Here is a 24699-nt window from a genome sequence, read left to right on the forward strand (position 1 = left end):
ATGGCCTGTGATATAGTACTGCTGGCACCATACACTTCATTATTAAATAACCCTACCAGGATCTCAGCCAGACACTTTAAGCACAGTTTATTAACATGCCAAAGTCAGAGTTTGTGTCCTCTAGGAAAACAATGACTGTATCTGTATATTAACAGTGGCCAGAAATCAACATGGCAAAATACTGTACATCTATCTGTCTCACTGTCAGAATCTGTGTCTTCTTGGAAAACAATTAAGTTAGCTAACAGAAGCTATCAATTTGTTTGATTGTTGGCTACAGTTGTTATGTTAATAACTAACGATGTGCTGTCATTTTTCATAATTGTAACATTATTATCGTCAACAGGTAGCAACATGGGCCCTTGGAGCAACATGAGTCTATGGGCTAACATTGGTAATGATATGACTGCTGAAAACCTTGCAGAAATTGCTGGTCAGGTAAGGCATAATATATTACACATTTGCGTTTATTATCAGTGAAATGGGTTGGCAGGGTAGCCTCGTGGTTAGAGCGTTGGGCTAGTAACCAAAAGATTGCAAGTTCGAATCCCTGAGAATCCCTGAGCTGTTGTTCTTTCACTGAACAAGGCAGTTAACCCACTGTTCCTAGGCTGTCATTGAAAATAAGATTTTGTTCTTAATTGACTTGCCTAGTTAAATAAAGGTAAAAAAAATCTGTAATCTAATTCCTTCTACGACAGTGGCAGTTCTGCAAAGTCATCTTTATACATGTGCTGAAGTCTTGTCAGTTGTATGACATATACCTCAGGCAGTCAACAACATGCCAAAGCACAAAATGCTATCCAATGCAGATATCAAGATTGTATATTTTGTGGTTTGTCCAGTTTACAGTTTAAAATATGTGCCAGTGTTTTTCCTCAATGGGTTACTGACTTGCCTAGTTAAACGAAGGTTAAATAAAAAATTAAAAAATACAAAGATTGAGCTGTCTCACTGACATTCAAGAGTCACAGTAGCTCATGGTGTGGACAATTCCAATAATAATTTCAGTTAATCAATCTTTCCTTCTGTCTAATTTCCAATTAACAATTGAATACTTCATAATTGGAGAAGACTAACAATGAAGGCAATTTCCAATGACACATATTACGTGTAATAACCATGCCTTAATAAATGGAGCTGTTGTTAATAGTTGTCCAATGGAGAACACTAGCAACGTGATATGTTTGTATCCTTTCAGATGACTGGTCTCCTAAACTCTGTGCTACCCCTCATCATTGGGCAGCAGGGTATCATGCCTTTCCCTCTGCCTTCTCCTGAGATGCTCCCTGACATACTCCCTGTGCTGATACAGATCCTCACTCAGCAGGCTAACCAAAGCAGCTGGGATAAGTAGGTTCAGGGGTCAGGGGTCATCCATACAAGGAAGAAAGTGGTATCTGGTTAGATAGTGAGAGGGGAGAGAATTACCATGGTGTTTTAACTATAGTAAGATAGTATAGTATAGCATGCTTGGGTTCCCGAGTGGCGCACTGCATCTCAGTGCAAGAGGTGTCACAACATTCCTTGGTTTGAATCCAGGCTGTTTCACATCCGGCCGTGATTGTGAGTCCCATAGGGTGGTACACAATTGGCTCAGCGTCGTCTAGGTTTGTCTGGGGTAGGCTGTCATTGTGAATAATAATTTGCTCTTAATTGACTTGCCTAGTTAAATAAAATATAGTATTATATTTTAGTCAGTGGGGAGAACATTATCATGTTTGTTTTGGTAGTATAGTATTATATTTTAGTCAGTGGGGAGAACATTATCATGTTTGTTTTGGTAGTATTATATTTTAGTCAGTGGGGAGAACATTATCATGTTTGTTTTGGTAGTATTATATTTTAGTCAGTGGGGAGAACATTATCATGTTTGTTTGGATAGTATAGTATTATATTTTAGTCAGTGGGGAGAACATTATCATGTTTGTTTTGGTAGTATAGTATTATATTTTAGTCAGTGGGGAGAACATTATCATGTTTGTTTGGATAGTATAGTATTATATTTTAGTCAGTGGGGAGAACATTATCATGTTTGTTTTGGTAGTATAGTATTATATTTTAGTCAGTGGGGAGAACATTATCATGTTTGTTTGGGTAGTATAGTATTATATTTTATTTTATAGTATTGAGGGCCACAACATAATCGCCTGTTATGTGTATATAGTGATCGTTTTAAGTTAGCTATATTATGTTGGTTGTAAAGTTTCTAAACCAAGTGCTTCCCTGTGTTGTCAGGTTGGAGGGGATGATTGGGGCCCTCCTGTCGACCCTCAGGGACACCCCGGTGTGGGACTCTGTCCCCCCTGCTGTTTCTGTGATGAGCCAAGTCATGGGAGCATTGGTCAACAATATGCAGGCTGAGACAGGTGAGACTGAGAGGCAGCTTTCCATACACATTTTTTTCCATACACCCTTGACAGCACTGTTGTTTCCTTTGTACCACAGATTGCTAGTAATTCCGTACATTAGACATACAGTACATTAGATACACAAGTTAGGGATTTAGTGAACTGTAACCTAGCATTGAAAGTTATTTATGAAAATACTTATCTTAGTTGCTCACAAATGTTCCCATAAGTGTCCCATTGTAAAACTCTCTCTCTCTTTCTCTCTCTCTCTCTGCCCCCCCCCCCCCCCCCCCCCCCCCACTCGCTCTCTTTCCCAGCATTCATCTTGAGTTTCCAGAAGCCACTGGCTGTCCTGATGTCAGAGTTGGTACAAGCTGTGAATGGCAGTGATTTCAACATGGCTGACGTGTCTGAGGGAATGGTCCCTGCCATCGAGCTCACTGTGGAAGCTGCCATACAGGTTTGGTCAGAGCACTGGCTGCATTCTCTCTGTTTTCTTCTTTCTGCCTTACTGACAACTGCTGGTTTTCACCCTCTTCGTGACATTTACTAGGTTACGTGGTTGGTAACACAATGTCCTCAGTGCTCACTAGGAATGTCATGTTCTTCACAATAAATAACATGAGCCAATTTCATGAATTCATGTTCAATTGTTAAAGAACTTACCGGTTTGATGGCTTCAGTGGAAGGGAAACTAAATACCTCAAGCTATGCTGCTGTTGAAAGACAATAGGCTCCTCGTGTTTTAAACATTCGTCCTGACTTGGGTAGGCTATTGTTTGTCTGTTTAGATATCTGTCCCTGAGAGAACAGTCTCAGGAATGGTCACAAATATACTTTAAAAAAAATCTGGTTCAGAGATGTTCTTAATGACAACACAATGAGCAAAGACTCACCTTTGCTATCTGAACGGTGGCCCAAGATCATTGTGTTCAGTTAAAAAAAGTAATGTTCAGTTGACCGTTGCCAAAACTGATTGCCCCCAGTATCTCATACCCCATCTCGTTGTCAGCCACATTACCTGTCAATATTGCCTAAAAAAGTTGTCTAAAACAGTTTCACAACCTTAAGAATCAGGAGGGAGATGTATCACAATAGGTCTTTTCACATTACCTAGCCAAACCCAGCCAAACAAAACTAAGCAGTACTGAGCTGGCCAGGTTACACATCCACCATAGATGCTGGAACCATGCCGAAAAGGACAAATTTAAACAAAATATCAGAGCCAGCACAGTTTAGTTTGAGTTGGTACGACAGTGTGAAAAGGGTAAATGTGGATCAGGACAAAGTTCCCCCCTGAGATTCCAGCCCACGCCCAAGCTTGAACAATAAGGTACAATAAAAGATGAATAGAAAGAGAATAGGTCACAGCTTCCCCAACTTCCTTTCAAGTTGTGGATGATTCAACAAGGAAAAGAGACAAGGAAAAACTACACCATTGAGTTTAGTTTTAGTAAGTTTTATGATTCATTCTCAATAGATCACCTTTCATGTGACCAGACTCTTAGTCATGCCATACATATTTATACAATAAAAGGAAGTGTTTCTCCATACATATGGAGGCCATACAGGTTTTATTGACACACTTGACCGTCTTACTTTATCGTCTGTTCTATTACCCTTCATATGATATACTGTATTGTTGTGTGTTTACCCTAGAGAGAATCTGATGACTGTCCAGAATAAAGAAGTCAAATAAGGCCGATATTTTATCCCCCATTGTATGTATGAGACAATGTTGAAGTCACCATACTATCACTGATGACGGTGTGAATCTTCTGCCCTTCCCTTCACTGGAACTGCTTGTGGAGAAGAATGAGTCCATTTTCCAATTAAGTAGAAATCATAATTCACTGTCCCTCCTTGTTGCTGTTTTTCATTTTCACCCATCATAGGCTGCTAATAGGAGTAAGACCTTGGAGTGCAGGCAGGTCCTGAAAGCCTGGGAGCCAGTTAGAGAGGCGGCTGGGCTGAGTGAGGCCAGCCTGGGTTTGTGGTGTAACATCAGCCTGCTACCAGTCATGGAGGCCGATGCTGCGTCCAACTATGTCTATGCCAATCCAAACATGACCGTGAGTAGTAGTAATCACACATCACTAGGATTTCAGTTTGTAAAACTTCCCCACTAGAGGGCACTGTGGTAGCACCTAGTAAACTCTGCTGCTACGTTACTGACACAGCTCCTTTGCCTGTTGTCTTCTGTTGTGTTCTCTTCCCAGGGCATGGGGATGGGGCATGGGACAGTATCAGTGGACACTACAGCAGCTATGATGGTGGCAGCTCTGCGTTCATTCTACTGGGTCCAGGTTAACCGCACCATAGTTACTGAGCAGCTTGGTACAATGCTGTTCAACACATTATACCAGCTACAGGGACTAAATATGACCACCGAGGACCAGGCTCACTGGAACACACAGTTTCTCCAACTACAACTGAGCCAGAGGTGAGTCCTGTGTGGCTCAATTGGCATAGCATGGCACTTGCAATCCCAAGTTCTGCAGGTTCAATTCCCCCTGGGGACACCCAAAAGTGTCCGCTAAATATTATTATTATATATTTGTTAACAACCAAAACACTAATGCCCCTTTCACATGACTGAGCTGAGCTGTACTGCATTGGCCTGGTTACGGATCCACAATATGGTAGTGGCTGGAAAGGACAAGGTGAAATGAAAATATCAGTATAGGACAGGTTTGGGTCAGAACAATAGTGTAAAAAGGGTATAACAGTGACAAATACTTACCTGACCAGACCTTCGCACAACTTTGGCATGACTTTGATTCTATGTGCCACTAATGGTTGTTTTGGGTCACCACAAGGTAAACTTTGACAGTCAGAGGAAGAGTGCAAGTCATCTCCGGTGCTGCTTTGTGTTTTTGTGTATTCTGCCTTTCTCAGTATACCCGATTGACACACCCTGTTTGCTTTATAAGCTGTTTATAAGCTGTTTCTCTGACTGTATTCAAAAAGCATCCCAGAGTAGGAGTGCTGAGCTAGGATCAGGTTCACTCTGTCCATATAATCATATTCATTATGATCTGGAAGGCTAAACTGATCCTAGAACGGCCATTCTTCTCTGACACACTTTGTGAATATGGGCCCTGGGAGTGCTCAAATACAAGACATCGAGAAGGACGAGGAGAAAAGCATTAGGCAGAATAAAATGTTTATCTCAGAGTGCTAGAGAGAGAATTAAATAACCAATAAAGACACAAATCACAGTCATTTTATCACCTACACGCACAAACCAGAGGCAAACCAATATAGATTCCTTCCTAAATTACATAAGAGAATTTGGAACAATCAAATGTGCATTAGTTTAGTTTGACTCTTTACCTGAACACAGATTGTGTGTGTGTGTGTGTGTGTGTGTGTGTGTGTGTGTGTGTGTGTGTGTGTGTGTGTGTGTGTGTGTGTGTGTGTGTGTGTGTGTGTGTGTGTGTGTGTGTGTGTGTGTGTGTGTGTGTGTATGCGTGTGTGCGCATGTGTGTGTGTTTTCTTGTCTTCTAGGTCTGGTACAACCCTGAGTGTGTGTGTGCAGATAGTGATGTCTAACTATTATTCAGTTATCTGAGTCTCTTTTCCTCTTTAATTGATTTCGTTTTCTGTAATAATGAACTCAGTGCTGATAAGAATCACATTATACATATCTCATGGAATCAATCACGATTGCATCCCAAATGGCACCCTATTCCCTATATAATGCACTACTTTTGACCAGGGCCCAATGTGATAGCGCTCTATGAAGGGAATAGGGTGCCATCTGGGATGTAGACCAAGTTTGACGGCGAGAGTCGTAGATCACTGACCACTGTAATGGAAATATCCCAAAGAAAAAAACAATCTTATACCACGGCCTAAATTATATCCCAAAATGATGAATAAGTACCCCCCCAAAAAATATGATGATGATGAATTATGATTATATTCAATCCAGATGAAGAAATAATGGTATTACTGACTCATTATTATTTTATGTAGGGGAAAAGTGTAGCAGTTGCAGTACATGAAAGCATGCAGTAAATACATTCTCTGTTTCAATTTAACCACAGGCTATCCAACTTTAGCCATATGCTATTCTATTCTTTGTTTCTGACACCAACATATCTCTTGCTGCTATTTCACTAATGGGAGAGTAGTTTCACTGACACATAAGTAGCATTTCTATCCTGCATGTATGAAATTACAATATCTGTGAAAGCATTAAATTGATCTATGTCTTTAACACATAGGGCCTGGTTCCCGAACACATATTCTCCATCGAACTTGGAAACCGCTTCCTATTGTCCTCACTCACAGTCATAACCTTAAACATACAGATCTGTATATTCTTGTTGTAAATGATTAGTTTACAGTCATTGGTCCTAATCCATGTCTCTTGTCCTCCCCAGTACTCAGGATCTTAGGATGGCCTTGGATCAGCTGGATGCCCTGGCCATGGACAACCCCTGGATGAGACCCTACCTCCTGGCTGTAGAGATGACCCTAAACTACACTCTGGAGAATAGCCATCTACTCCAGGTATCTTACAATCTCCACTCAATGTGTGTGTGTGTGTGCGTGTGTGTGTGCGTAAACTATTCTATTCTATTTCAGAACTCCACCTCCGCCCAGCATGTGTTCATGGAAGCCATGGAGATCCTCCTGACAGGCATGAACTTCACCGAGGACCTGGACCTGTGGATGCGTCCCTACCTCCAAGCCATGGAAATGACTGTCAACTACACCATGGTCTACAGCCAGCTCCTCCAGGTGCTGTGCCATCTTCTTCCCTTGTGCCATTGATCAAGGCAATCACTTAACCCAGAAGTGCTCTCCATGCACCCGGTGGTTGCTGACCCCTGTGCCTCTCAACGTTTGTGTGTGTGTGTGTGTGTGTGTGTGTGAGAGAGAGAGAGTGTGTGTGTGTCTGTGTGTGTCTGTCTGGGGGTGTTGGGAAAAGGCAGAAGCGGAATTTCAGTTTTCACCAAATGGACAATATTCTATTCTATTCTATTCTATTGCAGAATGCCACATCTGCCCAGCACCTCCTGATGGAAGCCCTAGAGATGCTCCTCACCGGGTCTAATCTCACCCAGGACTCCATCCAGGCCATACTCACAGGTACAACTTTGCACTGTTATGTCATTTAAAATTGTGTCTAATTATCACATAAACAATTGGTCACATGGACGTTACAAGACAGAAATTGAAATCCATTCATCCATCCACAGAGAACATCTTCTCCAGGCCAGACGGAGGGTCGATCAACAAACTGCTGAAAGATATGATCAGGGAGCTGGTCCGTGTACAGTTGCTGGGAGACTGGCCTATGGTCTACGGCGTCATGGAGCAGTTCCTATCTGTCAACGCCACAAACCTCATCCTGGAGAAGGCTATTGAGTTCAGCGGCTGGTGGGGCTCCTCTACCGCCTCCGGGTTGGATCTGGTAACCCAGGCTCTGCCCAGGATGTACGAGGTGGTGAAGGCCTTCTTATCCACTTTGAGACAGATGAGTGTCCCCTTCCCTCCCATCTCTGAGATGTCCATGGAGCTAGCAGAGCACATCATCACCATGCTCAGACAGGTATCCCAGACACATGCATGTGGTTAATTAAGATATGATGTTATTATAAGTTAAATAAAATAAACACAAAGCTTCAATTGCAAATCATATTCAAGTAGGTGCTGGCCTTTTTTTCTGAATTTTTAGGTATCTCAGACCAGTGATCTCTTCGCCCCGCTGGACTACTACCTGAGCCAATTACAAGACGAGATGACCGGGCGGAGCAGGAGTCCCTTCCCCCACCACAATGAGGGTGTGTCCAGGAGGGTCCGCCGCGAATTGATGAGGAGGGAGCCAATGAAAGAGCCAATGGATGACTTCCTTGATCTGTTCTACTTGGACTACCCTGTCTTGTTCCAGGCCCTGGCAATGCCACCCACCATACCAGACATCATGGAGACTGCCCATATGTTCTTTGGCAACCCTGACTTGTCTGTAGTGCTCAAAGGGGTCTCTAGGGAAATTGGCATGGTACCACCATCACTACCACCCATGGGGAACGTCTCCAGGTCTATGTCCAGGGCCGGAGCCATGACATGGGGCCCCTCAGTCCCCCCCCCTCTGGACGACCCCATCGACGTGGCCCTGGGCATCCTCTCCTACCTCACCCTCCCCAGACAGTGGCAGGCATACAGCCAGCTGTTCGTGGAGATAGTCCATGAAGACTGGATCATGGAGGACTTGGCCAAGATACAGAAGTTGTCAGCAGGCCTGGGCAAGATGACGGACATGGCTATGGTGCTGTCCCAGCATCCCCCACTACAGGTCGCCCAGAGGGTGGAGCATATGGTTAGGCAGCTGAGTGCTGAGGTGGCAAGGATCATCTACAGTGGCCCCAACAATGGATCCAACATCACCATTCAGTTTCTCACCGCCTTCAATGACATCCTGGCAGATAACCTTGAAGAGGTCTCTGATATTACATCTCAGATCAATGCCATCATTCAGAACATCCTCAGCTCTCTGTCCAGACCAGAAGCTTACATGAGTCTGGCTCCGTACATGATGGCTCTAGACCAGACCATTGCTGTGTTCACCTCTTACCTACCCACGGACAGCCTGATGTACCTCAACACCTCTGGCCAGATGGTGAAAGGCTTTGCACTGCTGGTTTCACACCCACGGGACATGAAGAACATGATGAAGGCTACAAGCATGCTCTCTGCCTCACTGGATCATCTCCTGGCCTCCGATAGGGAGACGACCCTTCCGGACAGGAAGCCGATCCAGTCCATCACTCACCCTCTCTTCCTGAACAGTGCCTTAGCCACTCATACCCTGTTCAACCTCTCCGCTGCAAGTCACAACTTCAGCAGCCCTCACGAGAAAGAGGCAATGATCAATCAGACTTTCCTTGCCCTGGTGGCCTTTCTGCCTGAGGACCAGAGGATATACGTTCTCCCTCTGGAGTCGGTCCTTCTCGCTGCCCTCTCTGGGGTCTCCAACACGGCCCAGATCCCTCCATCCTTCCTGGGGATCTCCAAGCAGGTCACCATGTCTATCCTTACCATGCTCAACCTAACCAACACCCCAACAGGGTACCAGGGGGACAGTGCTGGTGCCACGGTCCAGGTCCTGTTTAGAGTGTCACAACAGGTAATGTTTGTGACTGCCTTTGACAGATATTATAATGTATTTTGTAGCTGTTATAAGTGCTTTATGAATGCATACATAAGTGGGTCAACAGTAAATATGTTAGCCATATTTGTAATGTTTCATATTGCATTATGTTGTAAATTGTTCTTGCAATTGAGCTTGTGGCTTGCTATTTGTACAATGATTTTTGAACAATTAAAAAACATCATCATCATCATCATCACCAGGTGTCCACCAGCCTGTGGCAAGGTTTATCAATGCCCCAATCAGCCGTCCACGTACCCTCCGCGTTGGCATCCCTCAACCAGGCTGCCATGGCTGTGGCACCCCTGATGCCCGATGGCAGTGAACACTACTTCAACGTCTCCCTCCATGTCTTGCACATCACCGCCATGGCTATCAACTACACCACCACCACTGGGGACATAGCCGGCGCTATGGCTGTCATCTCCAGCTCGGTTCAGAGTCTCCTGGTCTCTCTGTCTTCATACCCCAGCCTGCAGACATCAGGCAGTATCATAGGTAATTGTTTCTCCATTTTTCTTTTGTACCAGGGAACTATGATACAAGGTTATGGTCCCTCTTATGACAGGGACTGGAAAGCTATAATTATCTCCTCCATGGATGAGCACTTACAGTTAAGATCAAGCAAAACATTTGCTGAACATTTTAAATGTATTGATTCAAACAAATTAACCAATATATACTTGTTCCTCCTTGAAGGAATGCTTACATTAAAACTAGCACTGTAGAAATGAATATATTTGTGTCTGTTAACCATTTAGGAGACCTGGAACATGCCATCCAGAAGATGTTGCAGGTGTTACGGTCAGGCCGAGGCCCCCTGGCCCAGACTGCTGATATCACCCAGCTGCTTCTCCATAACGTTCAGGGTCTCCTGGGCCTGGCAAACACTAGCATGGAGGCCAGCGTGGTTCGTCTGGTACTGGCTGCAGCCAAGATGAACACTGGACATCTGCTAATGATGAACGAGACCAACTGGACACACAAGTTCGTTTTCTGTTTTTAGACTGATTGCATATCTGTTTGTCCTGTCCTGCCAACTTCTATGGTCGTTGGCATGAACATGATCATAGACGTTGGCTATAAAGCACAAACAGGTCTGGGACCAGGCTACGATTTGCTGTTGCTTACGAGATAAATGGTGTATGTAGCTGAATAAGTGTCCCGTCTGTCCCATGACAATGGTTTGTGCTCACAGCTGTAGCATTCAGAGATCTCAGCTTTGATGACTTATTATTTCATCTCAGAAGCAGTATTTTCCAGTTACTTGGTATTTACTTTAATATTATAATCTACTAATAATATAATCTCGTCTGTTAGGATCATGTGCATAACAACCATGATGAAAGATGTCACTAATTGTAGATTACAGTACTACTTGCAGAAATGAGAGGAGCAGCTGATGATGATGTTTTTTTGTCTTCCGCCCACTCCCACAGGTTGTCAATGGTTCTGACAGACATATCTAACAGGGTTCCCGAGGACTTTCCCTATGCTCCCCTTATTAAGAATATCACAATGGGCCTGGCCACTGAATCACAAGGTAAGCCTAGTTACTTTACTCTTCATTTACTCTTCATTTACAAATCAATCAATTCTTGACTCCGGGCCATAGGGCTCTGGTCAAAAGTAGTGGGGTCGTTCATGAGTTGCGGTAGCATTTGCGTCCCTTGCCTTTGCAACCATGAAAACACTTTATAATGACAAATAGTTACACATCATATATGTTTTTGTTAATATTGAGCTGTTTGTCAATTATAAAACTTAATGCAAGTCCTTTATACAATATTTATGCATTGTTTAAAGTACATTACAGTAGGGTAAGCAAACTGTCTTGTTCCCAGTAGTGATGTCTAGAGTTAATAGTGACATATTTTGGGGATTTAGAGATATCTATCTATTATGAATGCTAGAAAGTGAACAAAAGTATTTATCATATTGTATAGATTATTAAAAACAAACAAAGCTATCAAAATACCTATTTTATTTACTAGCATAATTTCTGTCCCTCAGTTATACCATATGTCATTGGTGTTAGCGCCTTGAAAATCACTCTTTACGAAGACATACAAGGACCTTGAGCATTCCCTCCAGTGGCAAACTGTTATCGGGGGAGGTGTCTATATTAAAGACAATGATTAGCTTATCACACCCTTTTAGAATGTCATCAATTTGAGGATTCCATTGATAATTTGGTGTGTCTAAATCCAAAGTGTCACTTGGTGTTACTAAATGTAAATGAAGGGAAATAACATTGTGAGCAAAATCTTTAATCATATCACTTTAGTAAATTATTTTTAAAGGGTTAATAACCTTGATGTGAGCATACCCTTGATTTGAGCATACCCTTGATTTGAGCATACCCCTGATTTGAGCATATTTGGCCTCCATTTAAGAAAATATCCTCAACAACCTAAAATGTCTCATTAGTCTTACCATCATAGGTGTTACTACTGGTGGCACAATGTTATCATAATATCCAAAATGTGTAAAGTCATTAAGCTGCCATATTAGTTGATTTAGAGTGGGAAGATGTACCTAAATACATTTAAATAAGAACATTCTAGAATAAATACATGTTTTCCAAAATGCCTCTATCTGTATGTTCTCCTACTAACTTTCACAGACAAACTCCCCTGGTGTCTTTCCTCCTCCTACTCAGATTGTGTCTAATTGCATAGCGACTCCTCTAGACTCCTACAGACTCCTGCTAACCCTCACAGACAACCACATGCAGTCTTCACACTGTTAAATGTTCATATGCATAATTTGATTTCTACAGCCCCACGTGTCAGGTGTCCTCTGATACAGAAGTCAGAAGTCAGACCTTCCCTCCGCCTCTCTATTTGACCTTTATATAACTCCTACTAGGAACTTCTACTAGGAACTCCTACTTGCGGAATCCCGTGCAATCAATGATTTATATACACTAGATGACGGACAGGGGGAGCTGTTTTGAAGCCATCGTGCCTCCATCTTGGCACTATCCCACCATTGTAAAAAAATATTTTGGAAGCTATAGAAATGCATTTTTTTAATGTCTACATTTGTTTTTACCAATTTTATGATATTATCAACACCTTAATGCATACTTTAAAGTTATATTATAAAACTGGTTGTTTGGATCCTGGATACTGATTGGACGAGCAGCTTTCCACGCTATGCTGTATCGCTATGCTGTATTGGCCGTCATAGACACACCAATGCCTGCTAACAGTTCCATCTGAAAATGATCACTCCATAAGAATATCATGCTCATGTTGCTGTCCGAATCATCGCTTGTATTGATCTCTACTCGCACAATAATTATCCTTGCTTCCAACCTAGCATTTAGTTTCGTACAGCAGGGGTTAATATAAGTCTCTCTGTCTGCCTGTCTGACCTCAGAAACAATGTTTCACTTTTGAATAACGATCTCTGTAGTACCATACATACTGTAGAGCTAGTTGAATCACACATCAATGACTTTATCATGGACATATCCAAGTAAATACCAATAGAAAATAACTCAAACAAACGAAAATGCAGCAAGTGGACTGTCATTCCAGTTTCAATGATTGACATGACTGAGTTATCTGAAGTCGGTGACAGGTGACAAGAACATTATCCAGCCTGCATAGCAACCATTCTGTTTAGAACGGACGACCAGTCCTTTTGCATAGAAACTTTGTGAAAAATAATTAACAACTGGGTCGCGTTTGTAGCAACATGACCAAAAGAACTAACGACCACATTTTTGTCCAGACAATATCTTGAGGTGGAAGAATGAAATTTGATGAAAGTTTTGATGAAAATGTGTAATTTATTGTCATTTTAATATGTTGGTATCGTGTCGATCCAAACAACGTAATTTACCTGTGACTGTATTCATGATGCAGCACTGCCTCTTGTGCCTTATTGGCAAATTATGTGAGCAAAACATACAACAAATATATGAAAATATATACATTTTCCTTAAAGTATAATTTTACTGTCCCCACTACAACATCAAAACATATACTTAAATACGTGTAATATTTTCCTATTCAATTAAAATACTGTAGGATTCCATCCATTCCTATGGAGGACTGCTCCTTCTGGGGGAGTGCCAATATGGCTGACCGGTTGCTTCAAAGCCTCTCATTGGCCAATACATAGCATCAGCAATCCAGAGTTTATATACATCATTGCTCACAATGTGTTTTAAATGTAGCCATATTCCAAACACCATTATTATATAATGGACATATTTCATATTGAAACCAGGCAGTGCAATAGGATAGGCTTAATAATGTGAGCTTTGTTAGAACTCCAGATAAGCCAGGAGGCATATGGCACATCTCCAAGAGAAAGACACTCTGCTCCTTATTAAACCTTATTAAATCGCATTAGCCAAGTAAGAATTCAATCACTAAATACCCCCCCCCCCCCCACACACACACACACACGCACAAATATAATAGCTTTGTGACCAAATTTTAATTGGCTACTGTACTTGTTTTATAATGCCATGTAACAAGGTTATATCTCTGTATATGCAATATAGTCACTTGAAAAACTGCACCACTACTTCAGCTACAACCCTTTCATTTCCCAGAGGTATGATCCTAGCTTGAGGATCATACCCTTTTTATTATTTTCTCCACTGCAGTACCCCTGAGATCCTAAATGATTCAAAGAGTATGTTAAGTCACTCGCTTTTCTTCTGGGTTTTCAATGCAGTGCACCAATATTTACCATTCACCGTAGTTCGTGTCTCGTTTTAATTAGATGTTTCGCCTTGAGGTCTCACTGCTTTGACCAGAGACCTAAGTAGTGCACTATGTGAGGAATAGGGTGCCATTTGAGACGTAGAAAGTTGGTCCCTTTGCCTCGTCAGTAGTATGCAGGGTCCCACATCATTTGCTGCTTGCTGTTCAGAGAAGCCACCCTGAAATAGAGGTGGTAATGATGCCCTGTGGGATACTGTGTTACCATGTCACCTTAACACATCTCTACTGCCCTCCCTTTCCCTCCCACGCTCTCTCTCTCCCTTTTTCTATCTCTCTCCCACTCCCTCCCTCCCTCTCTCCCTCCCTCCAAAGTGAACCTACACCTCCTACTCCAGACCATCCAGTTAGGGTCTGAACTCTTCAGCAGCAGCTGGTCAGATGGAAACTTCAGCAACATACTGGTCTACCTGACCTCTAAGGTTAGAACACAGTACTTCTCATGAAACTTTCATCTGTAGGGCGAGAGGGATACAGAGGCTATTCTCTCTGGAATAATGTCTAGACTACCATAACATCACCAAGACTAGGGTAGACACAGACATTTGTTGCAACAGCGAGGAGCTACATGTGTTCTACAACAAGACACACACACACACAGTAACATGGTTTATTTACAGTGTTTTGACTGCTACCATTGGGCTTCTATACTGACAAACTTCACAGTCCATATGACTCATCTTGCACGTTCTGCTTTGTGATTGAGCAAGATTTTCAATGTATTCATTCATTACACATTGCAAATAAACGTGTAACTTGTGTTGCAGGTGTGTGCGCTGGAGGATATGGACTCCATCCAGCAGGTGATGCAGGCTCTGTCTCTTGGCCCAGGGTTCCTGTGTGAGACTGCCATGCCCATTCTCCAGGCCTTCCACATAATGACCCGGAGTCTGGCTCAGGACAGCTCTGACCTGTTTGAAGCTCTGTTCGAAACCTTCATAGGAGACCCCAACACCTACAATGTCAACATAAACTGGTATGGAGACATAGGAACATGTAGACTTAAAAATAAATGAAGAACTAAATGGTATATTGTGTAAATGGAAGTTATCGTTGACAAATGTTCATGTGTGCGTGTGTGTGATGTGCCTGTGTATGTTTGTGACACAGGACCTCTGCACTCACCCAGACGCTTGGCCTGAACATCAGCAGCCTGAAATCCCTCAACATCAACATGACCTCTCCAGGTATACCAATTACTTTTCAACATTTATTTATTAGGATTTTATTGTTGTTTTTGACGGTGACAGGCATGGATGAAGGGGAGATAGATAGATGAATTAAAGGGAGATACAGAGGTGAGAAGGATGATGAGGCCGGGATTCGATGTCATGCAGGCAGGGGGGACAATATATGCTGGAGGCAGTGGCCTTAACCACTAGACTAGATCAACTCCAGGCACCACTGCCCCATTACTTCAATTACTGCACTCGATAAGCCAAGTCATTAATGAGCTAATTGCTTATTAATTCAGGGTTAATTAGCTAATCACTTAGATCATTTGTTAGCTAATTGCCTAATTATACTATGAAGCGTAAAGCTCATGTAATGTATTTTGCTCTTCTGAACATGCAGCCCATACTGCTTTTAGAATGACTTATAATATACCACCTTTAAATATAATTATAACCTGGGTGGTTCGAGCTCTGAATGAGGATTGACTGACAGCAGTGGTATATTAGACCATACACCACACGTATGACAAAACACTTACTGCTCTAATTACGTTGGTAACCAGTTTATAATCCCAATAAGGTACCTCGGGGGTTTGCATTGTGCATAAGAACAGCCCTTAGCCCTGGTATATTGGCCATACACCACGCCCTCTTGGACCTTAATTGCCTAAATATACACTACAGTTCAAAAGTTTGGGGTCACTTAGCAATGTCCTTGTTTTTGAAAGAAAATTACATTTTTTTGTCCATTAAAATAACATCAAGTTGATCAGAAATACAGTGTAGACTTTGTTAATGTTGTAAATGACTATCGTAGCTGGAAATAGCTGGTTTTTAATAGAATCATCTACATAGGCGTACAGAGGCCCATTATCAGCAACCATCACTCCTGTGTTCCAATGGCACATTGTGTTAGCTAATTCAAGTTGATAATTTTAAAAGGATAATTGATTATTAGAAAACCTTTTTGCAATTACGTTAGCACAGCTGAAAACTGTTGTCTGATTAAAGAAGCAATAAAACTGGCCTTCTTTAGACTAGTTGAGTATCTGGAGCATCAGGCAGAGTTCCTCTGTCCAGTGTTTGTGTTCTTTGGCCCAACTTAATCTTTTATTGGCCAGTCTGAGATATGGCGTTTTCTTTGCAACTCTGCCTAGAAGGCCAGCATCCCAGAGTCGCCTCTTCACTGTTGACGTCGAGACTGATGTTTTGCGGGCACTATTTAATAAAGCTGCCAGTTGAGGACTTGTGAGGTGTCTGTTTCTCAAACTAGGCACTCTAATGTACTTGTCCTCTTGCTCAGTTGTGAACCGGGGCCTCCCACTCCTCATTCTATTCTGGTTAGAGCCAGTCTACGCTGTTCTGTTCTGTGAGTAGTACACAGCGTTGTACAAGATCTTCAGTCTCTTGGCAAATTTTCGCATGGAATAGCCTTCATTTCTCAGAACAAGAATAGACTGACGAGTTACAGAAGAAAGTTCTTTGTTTCTAGCCATTTAGAGCCTGTAATCGAACCCACAAATGCTGAGGCTCCAGATACTCAACTAGTCTAAAGAAGGCCCGTTTTATTGCTTCTTCAATCAGAACAACAGTTTTCAGCTGTGCTAACGTAATTGCAAAAGGGTTTTCTAATGGTCAATTAGCCTTTTAAAATGATCAACTTGGGTTAGCTAACACAACGTGCCATTGGAACACAGGAGTGATGGTTGCTGATAATGGGCCTCTGTACACCTATGTAGATATTCTATTAAAAACAGCCGTTTCCAGCTACAATAGTCATTTACAACATTAGCAAAGTCAACACTGTATTTCTCATCATTTTGATGTTATTCTAATGGACAAAAAATTAGTTTTTCTTTCAAAAACAAGGACATTGCTAAGTGACCCCAAACATTTGAACAGTAGTGTATAACACATACATATACAGTACCAGTCAAAAGTTTGGACACACCTTCTCATTCAACGTTTTTTCTTTATTTTTACTATTTTCTACATTGTAGAATAATAGTGAAGACATCAAAACTATGAAATAACACATATGGAATCATGTAGTAACCAAAAAAGGGTTAAACAAATCAAAATATATTTTAGATTCTTTGCCTTGATGATAGCTTTGCACACGCTTGGCATTCTCTCAACCAGCTTCACCTGGAATGCTTTTCCAACAGTTGATGGAATTCCATACATATGCTGAGCACTAGTTGGCTTCTTCAATTGGGTTGAGGTCGGGTGATTGTGGAGGCCAGGTCATCTGATGCAGCACTCCTTCACTCTCCTTCTTGGTCAAATAGCCCTTACACAGCCTGGAGGTGTGTTGGGTCATTGTTCTGTTGAAAAACAAATGATAGTCTCACTAAGCGCAAACCAGATGGAATGGCATATCACTGCAGAATGCTGTGGTAGCCATGCTGGTTAAGTATGCTTTGAATTCTAAATAAATCACAGACAGTGGCACTGGCATAGAACTTCCACACCATCACACCTCCTCCTTCTTGCTTCACGGTGGGAACCACACATGCAGAGATCATCCGTTCACCTACTCTGCGTCTCACAAAGACACAGCAGTTGGAACCAAAAACAGATTTCCACCGGTTTAATGTCCATTGCTCAGGAACCAAGCAAGTCTTTTCTTCTTATTGGTGTCCTTTAGTAGTCGTTTCTTTGTAGCAATTCGACCACGAAGACCTGATTCACGTAGTCTCCTCTGAACAGTTGATGTTGAGATGTGTCTGCTACTTGAACTCTGTGGAGCATTTATTTGGGCTGGTAACTCTAATGAACTTATCCTCTGCAGCAGAGGTAACTCTGGGTCTTCCTTTCCTGTGGCGATACTCATGAGAGCCAGTTTCATCAGGGCACTTGATTGTTTTTGCAACTGCACTTGAAGAAAGTTCTTGAAATTCTCCATATTGACTGACCTTCATGTCTTAAAGTAATGATGGACTGTCACTTCTCTTTGCTTATTTGAGCTGTTCTTGCCATAATATGGACTTGGTCTTTTAACAAATAGGGCTATCTTCTGTATACCAACCCTACCATGTCACAACACAAATGATTGGCTCAAACACATTAAGAAGGAAATAAATTCCACATATTACATTTTAACAAAGCACACCTGTTAATTGAAATGCATTCCAGGTGACACCTCATGAAGCTGATTGAGAGAATGCCAAGATTGTGCAAAGCTGTCATCAAGGCAAAGAAGAATCTCAAATATGAAATATATTTGGATTTGTTCAACACTTTTTTGGTTACCACATGATTCCATATTTGTTATTTCATAGTTTTGATGTCTTCACTATTATTCTGCAATGTAGAAACTAGTAAAAATAAAGAAAAACCCTTGAATGAGTTGGTGTGTCCAAACTTTTGACTGGTACTGTATATGTATATATTTATATATAGTCTACTTTTTACCCTTTTTCTCCTCAATTGGTAGTTAGTCTTGTCCCATTCCTGCAACTCCTATACGGACTTGGTAGAGGCAAAGGTCGAGAGCCATGCGTCCTCTGAAACACGACCCTGTCAAGCCGCGCTGCTTCTTGACACAATGCTCGCTTAACCCAGAAGCCAGCCGCTCCAATGTGTCAGAGGAAACACCGTACAATTGCAACCGTGTCTGTGTGCATGTGGCCGGCCAAACCCTCCCCTAACCCAGACAACGCTGGTCCAATTGTGCGCCACCTCATGGGTCTCCCAGTTGTGGCCGGCTGCAACACAACCTGGGATCAAACCCTGATCTTTAGTGACGCCTCAAGCACTGTGGTGCAGTGCCTTAGACCGCTGTGCCACTCGGGAGGCCAACGTATAAATATATCATGTAAAATATATATTTTATGTTTCCCAGGTGTGGTCAAGATCCTGCATTTTCTCTTCAGTCACTTGTTACATTTTTTTCTACAGGTGTGGTCAAGGTGTTGAACCTCCTGTATTTTCTCTGCAGTCACCTATTGTATTGTATTTCCTAGGTGTGGTGAAAATGTCGGAGCTCTTGAGGAACAAGACAGCGTTTGCTCTGGAGGTCCATCATTACACTGACATCCCACCTGAGATCCTCCACCTGCTGATGGAGACCACCATGCCTAACAGCAACTTCCAGGTGAGCTCACTTCAGCTTATTCTAAGCCACAGATCAGCTGTGATGCCCATATGATGTGTAACAATAACACCAAATACAATTATCTCAAAAAGAGAGAGAAATCATATATTCGTCATTTTTAGATGTTGTCATGAAAGTCAGAGCAGTCTTCAACCTCTCTGTCTACTGTAGATCCTAGCCTGGCTGGCTAACATGCTCCACTGCAGTGAAACATATCTCTCTCTTCTCTCCATCATATGTTCTTACTCTTCTAATTTGCTACTAGCTAGTACTATGTCTAGTGATTTGACCCATACACAATCTCTATCTCCCCTCTATAGATCCTAGCGTGGCTGGCTAACATGCACCACTGCAGGGACCCAACCAGCCTGCAGATGAATAGCACAGAGCAGCTCCTCTTCCAGGTCTTCTGCAACCTGCCTATAAACCAGTGGTACAACTTTGTAGTCATCGTGGCTCGCTACGTCCACATGGAGAACGTGATATACAGGGTATGTGTGTGTGTGTGTGTAACCTGCCATCTGCAGTTTTACAGTACAACTTCATAGTGCTGTTGGCTTGCTACGTCCACATGGAGAGTGTCGTCTACAGGGTAAGGAATGGTTATGTCTCAGTGTCAGGGCAGGTCATGTAAAGGTTACACATCGGGATTCTCTGTGACTATATGTGCGTCTGGGGACCCAAACTGGTACACGTTTTTGTTTTATCACTAGCACTACATGTCTGATTCCATTAATCAAAGGTTTGATGATGCGTTGATTGGTGGAATCAGGTTTGTAGTGCTAGGTGTGTAGTGCTAGGTGTGTAGTGCTAGGTGTGTAGTGCTAGGTGTGTAGTGCTAGGTGTGTAGTGCTAGGTGTGTAGTGCTAGGTGTGTAGTGCTAGGGCAAAAACAAAAATGTGCACCCCTTTGGATCACCAGGACCGGGGTTAAGAAACCCTGAGATAGGTAGACATGTAATGTAATTAAGGACAGTAAGACCGAAGGGGATTATGTCTACAGGCTCTCAGACGACAGAGAGTTCAGCTGTCTACAGCCTAGTCCTAATGACAGAGGGTTCAGCTGTCTACAGCCTAGTTCTAATGACAGAGGGTTCAGCTGTCTACAGCCTAGTTCTAATGACAGAGGGTTCAGCTGTCTACAGCCTAGTTCTAATGACAGAGGGTCCAGCTGTCTACAGCCTAGTTCTAATGACAGAGGGTTCAGCTGTCTACAGCCTAGTTCTAATGACAGAGGGTTCAGCTGTCTACAGGCTAGTTCTAATGACAGAGGGTTCAGCTGTCTACAGCCTAGTTCTAATGACAGAGGGTTCAGCTGTCTACAGCCTAGTTCTAATGACAGAGGGTTCAGCTGTCTACAGCCTAGTTCTAATGACAGAGGGTTCAGCTGTCTACAGCCTAGTTCTAATGACAGAGGGTTCAGCTGTCTACAGCCTAGTTCTAATGACAGAGGGTTCAGCTGTCTACAGCCTAGTTCTAATGACAGAGGGTCCAGCTGTCTACAGCCTAGTTCTAATGACAGAGGGTCCAGCTGTCAACAGCCTAGTTCTAATGACAGAGGATTCTGAGGGTTCTGCTGTCTAATGTGTGATACTAATGTCCCTCCATATTTCTCTCCACAGCTGATGCTGTCCAGTGAGATGCAGAGCATAGTGGGGTTCGTGCTGCAGATAGTCAAGTTCCTGACGGACATGATGGGCAAGCTGCTTCCTGCCATCGCCCACCTTCAGGACTACATGCTCTCCATACGAGACCTCAACTTGGTCTCTGACCCAGAGTTCCGCAGTGTGAGTATTGAAGCATGATGCTGCGACAATCTGGGAGGATTGTAGCTAGCAGTCTGTTTACCTGTCTCTGTCTTCCTGTTTCTTTCTCTCCTTCTGTTCATACTGAGACAAACACAGAATAAGATAGAACAGTAGTATTGTGTTTCTTTATGGAGACTCTATGGAGTATTCATACTCATACTCATACTGAGATAGTAGTGAATGGCTGAGTCTGAGAGGATTGCTGCTATCAGTCTGTGTTCTGGATGCAGGTCTGTCTGGCTGTGGGTCTCTCTCTCGCTCTCTCTCTCTCTCTCTCTCTCTCTCTCTCTCTCTCTCTCTCTCTCTCTCTCATTCATCCCTCCTAACTCCCTTCTTTTCCCACCCCCAGATGGTGCATGGTAAAACCAGAACAATGTCCAGCAGAGCTACATTCACCACTGTGTCCAGAGCCATGTGTAACCACGGCATCATGTCCCTGTTTGGCATCTCCAAGCTGCCCATCATGACTGAGACAGACCCCTCCACACAGCAGGAGCACAGGATGGAAGAGCTGGTCAACAAGTTCAAGATCCCTCGCAATGCCAGTATGGAACCCACTTTGCAGATGGTTGATTAGTTGATTGATTTGTTGATTGATATAAGTTATTAGAGAATTAAAAGTTGTAGGCTTTTATGCTACCTGGGGTGGCAGGTAGCCTCATGGTTAGAGTGTTGGGCCAGTAAACGAAAGGTTGCTAGATCGAATCCCCTAGCTGAATCTCTGTCGTTCTGCCCCTGAACAAGGCAGTTAACCCACTGTTCCTAGGCCGTCATTGTAAATAAGAATTTGTTCTTAACTGACTTGCCGAGTTAAATAAAGAATAAATAAAATAGGCTGCTCTAGCCGTTACATACATTTTACATACATAAGCACACATTGCTTATTTGGTTTAAGCATAGACCCAGTGTTCAAAGCTAATTGAAATTACATCATTACAACAAGATTATGAATATATATTTTTTATTATTAAGTATGATTTAATATGAGGTTGAAAATTGGGACATTTTCCTATAAGAATGTATAAGAACACATCTTATAACCTGCACCTTCTCTTCCCCTGGCCAGCTCCTTTCTGTATGAACTTCTACCTGGACATGGTGAACACCACTGGAGGAGCCATAGCCTGGGCCTTCCTCAAGCCCATGCTGCTGGGACAGGTCCTGTACAGCCCAGACACACCACTCACTAGGGCCATCATAGAAAAGGTACAAACACACACAACCATGAATACACACAAACGTGTGCACGTGCACACACACACACATGTGCACACACACACACTACACTACACTGTATCACCATCTGTATGTATTGTCTTCCAGTCCAATGCCACGTTGCAGCAGTTTGCCAACCTGAAGATGTACTCCCAGGATTGGCTCCAGTCCTCTTCCTACATTATGGACTCAGCCAAGATACTGAATCAAACCCTGCCAATGCTCCAGGTATGAACCAGCTATTCTCAAAGCTACAATGGGTTTATATAAGCTACTATCTGCTTTTTTTCTGAAATCCATGGCGGTGTCCCAAATGGCACCCTATTCTTTATATAGTGCACTACTTTTGACAAGGGTTCTTCTCAAAAGTAGTGCACTCTCTAGCAAATAGGGGGAACATTCCATCTATCTAGGAAAGTAGAGGAAAATACTAGAACATTTTTTCAGCAACTGAAAGTTTCAGCAACTGTATATTGACGTTATTTTACTCAACTTCTTTCTCCCTCCTAGAATTCCCTTGGCAATTCCTTTGTTCAGAATTTCATTGAGATGCAGACAGACATTGATGTGAGCAAGATGAAGGATACTCTCAAGAACTTCTGTGAGTTTTGTATTTGAAGGTCTTACTTTGGAAAATGGGTACATACAAGACAACCCTTATCCCTTCTTCTCTAGTTATCTCTATGTAAAATATAAAACATATCAAGGCCTTCAATTAAGACATTCCAATAAAATGTGTCTTAACATATCTTCTACATTCAAATTCCCGTCGGAGCAATACATGTTTTCATTAATTCATACATTCTTTATAATGTGCATCTTTTTTTCTTTAGTTTTATATTATCTTTGTATTTAATATACATCTTCCCTCCTGACCCCCTGGCGCTCTGACCACTTCTCACTACTTAAATATCTTAATCTGTCTTAAGATAGTTATCCACTTTATTAGCTATAGATCTTCTTTATCTTTCTATTTGTATTTGTATTATATCTAATAGAGCCGTGTTCTCCCCCTAGCTAGCACAGCGACCCTCCTGGAGAAAAACAAGGACATTGTGACCCAGATCACCACTCTGTCCAACCTGATGATGAACCTGTCCTCCTGTATTAACTTTGACCGCTTCCACGGCATCAACTCTACTGAGGACCTCAACACCGTGGCTGAACACCTCACCCAGACCAGAGACCTCTATGCCAGTTAGTCTAGCCTTTATATTTCAAAATAAATGCCTTGTGTTTTAACATTTTGCCCTACAGCCGTCTTGATTCCTATATTAAATCATTTCTCTGTAACAATACAGTTACTTAATGTAATATTCAAGTGGTCAAAAATAAAATAAAATAGCAGTTTGTGATCTGTTCCTGTTTCTCTTTCTGCAGGTATCATCTTCAAGCTGCCCAAGGATGATGACGACTCACACAGGAAGCGGAGAGACGCCTCACGCTCCTCCTCCTCCTCCGCGCTGCCTCCAAAGGTGGACTACACCATCCGCATGTCCATCGAGAACTCCATGCGGACCGACCGCTCCCGCAACCCTTTCTGGGTGAAGGACCCCTACATCTCCTCATTGAAGACCCAGCGCTACAACCGAGGCTTTGTATACCTGCAGGAGAGCATCGACAGGGCCATCATAGGTAACGTTATGTTGTTGATGATATGTTTACATTTACATTTTGGGGATTTAGCAGATGCTCTTATCCAGAGTGACTTACAGTACAGTCAGTGCTTTTACCCAAGGTAAACTCTTTTTTAAAAATTGTGCTATCTAGAACCTAAAAGGATTCTTCGGCTGTCCCCATAGGAGAACCCTTTGAAGAATGCTTTTTGGTTCTAGGTTGAACCGTTTTGGTTCCAGGTACTGTAGAACCCTTTCCACAGAAGGTTTAACGAGGAACTCAAAAGGGTTCTACCTGAAACCAAAAATGGTTCTATCTGGAACTAAAAAGAGTCCTATGGGGACAGCCAAAGAACCCTTTTGGAACTCTTTTTTTTAAGGGTTCCAAAGGGTAGGTAAGGTAGGTAAGACACAACCCATATCATAGTAAAAACATTCCTGCAAAAAGCAGCTGTCAGCTAAATCAGTGCTGTTAAGAAAAGAGGAAAACAACACTGTTCTGTGTTATGTGATGACGTATTAT

The 24699-nt window shown here is 42.5% G+C and overlaps 1 protein-coding gene across 1 annotated transcript in view; it reads left to right on the forward strand.

Moving 5' to 3' along the window:
- The first annotated feature begins 350 nt into the window (after positions 1–350).
- Positions 351–24699, forward strand: part of LOC139401215 (ATP-binding cassette, sub-family A (ABC1), member 12) — a 60256-nt gene continuing 35907 nt past the window's right edge. Inside the window, exons 1-26 of the mRNA XM_071145611.1 lie at positions 351–438; positions 1202–1353; positions 2239–2369; positions 2669–2811; positions 4247–4423; positions 4571–4794; positions 6743–6872; positions 6948–7103; positions 7358–7454; positions 7565–7917; positions 8044–9492; positions 9720–10014; positions 10278–10503; positions 10956–11059; positions 14580–14686; positions 15032–15240; positions 15375–15451; positions 19408–19538; positions 19859–20029; positions 21160–21324; positions 21695–21890; positions 22412–22551; positions 22669–22788; positions 23071–23161; positions 23578–23757; positions 23941–24195. Of these exons, the coding sequence (XP_071001712.1) occupies positions 355–438; positions 1202–1353; positions 2239–2369; positions 2669–2811; positions 4247–4423; positions 4571–4794; positions 6743–6872; positions 6948–7103; positions 7358–7454; positions 7565–7917; positions 8044–9492; positions 9720–10014; positions 10278–10503; positions 10956–11059; positions 14580–14686; positions 15032–15240; positions 15375–15451; positions 19408–19538; positions 19859–20029; positions 21160–21324; positions 21695–21890; positions 22412–22551; positions 22669–22788; positions 23071–23161; positions 23578–23757; positions 23941–24195 (5563 nt within the window). The 5' untranslated portion in view covers positions 351–354. The remainder of the gene's footprint in view (positions 439–1201; positions 1354–2238; positions 2370–2668; positions 2812–4246; positions 4424–4570; positions 4795–6742; positions 6873–6947; positions 7104–7357; positions 7455–7564; positions 7918–8043; positions 9493–9719; positions 10015–10277; positions 10504–10955; positions 11060–14579; positions 14687–15031; positions 15241–15374; positions 15452–19407; positions 19539–19858; positions 20030–21159; positions 21325–21694; positions 21891–22411; positions 22552–22668; positions 22789–23070; positions 23162–23577; positions 23758–23940; positions 24196–24699) is intronic.

Source organism: Oncorhynchus clarkii, chromosome 3 (assembly GCF_045791955.1).
Source record: "Oncorhynchus clarkii lewisi isolate Uvic-CL-2024 chromosome 3, UVic_Ocla_1.0, whole genome shotgun sequence".
Classification (NCBI taxonomy): Eukaryota; Metazoa; Chordata; class Actinopteri; order Salmoniformes; family Salmonidae; genus Oncorhynchus; species Oncorhynchus clarkii.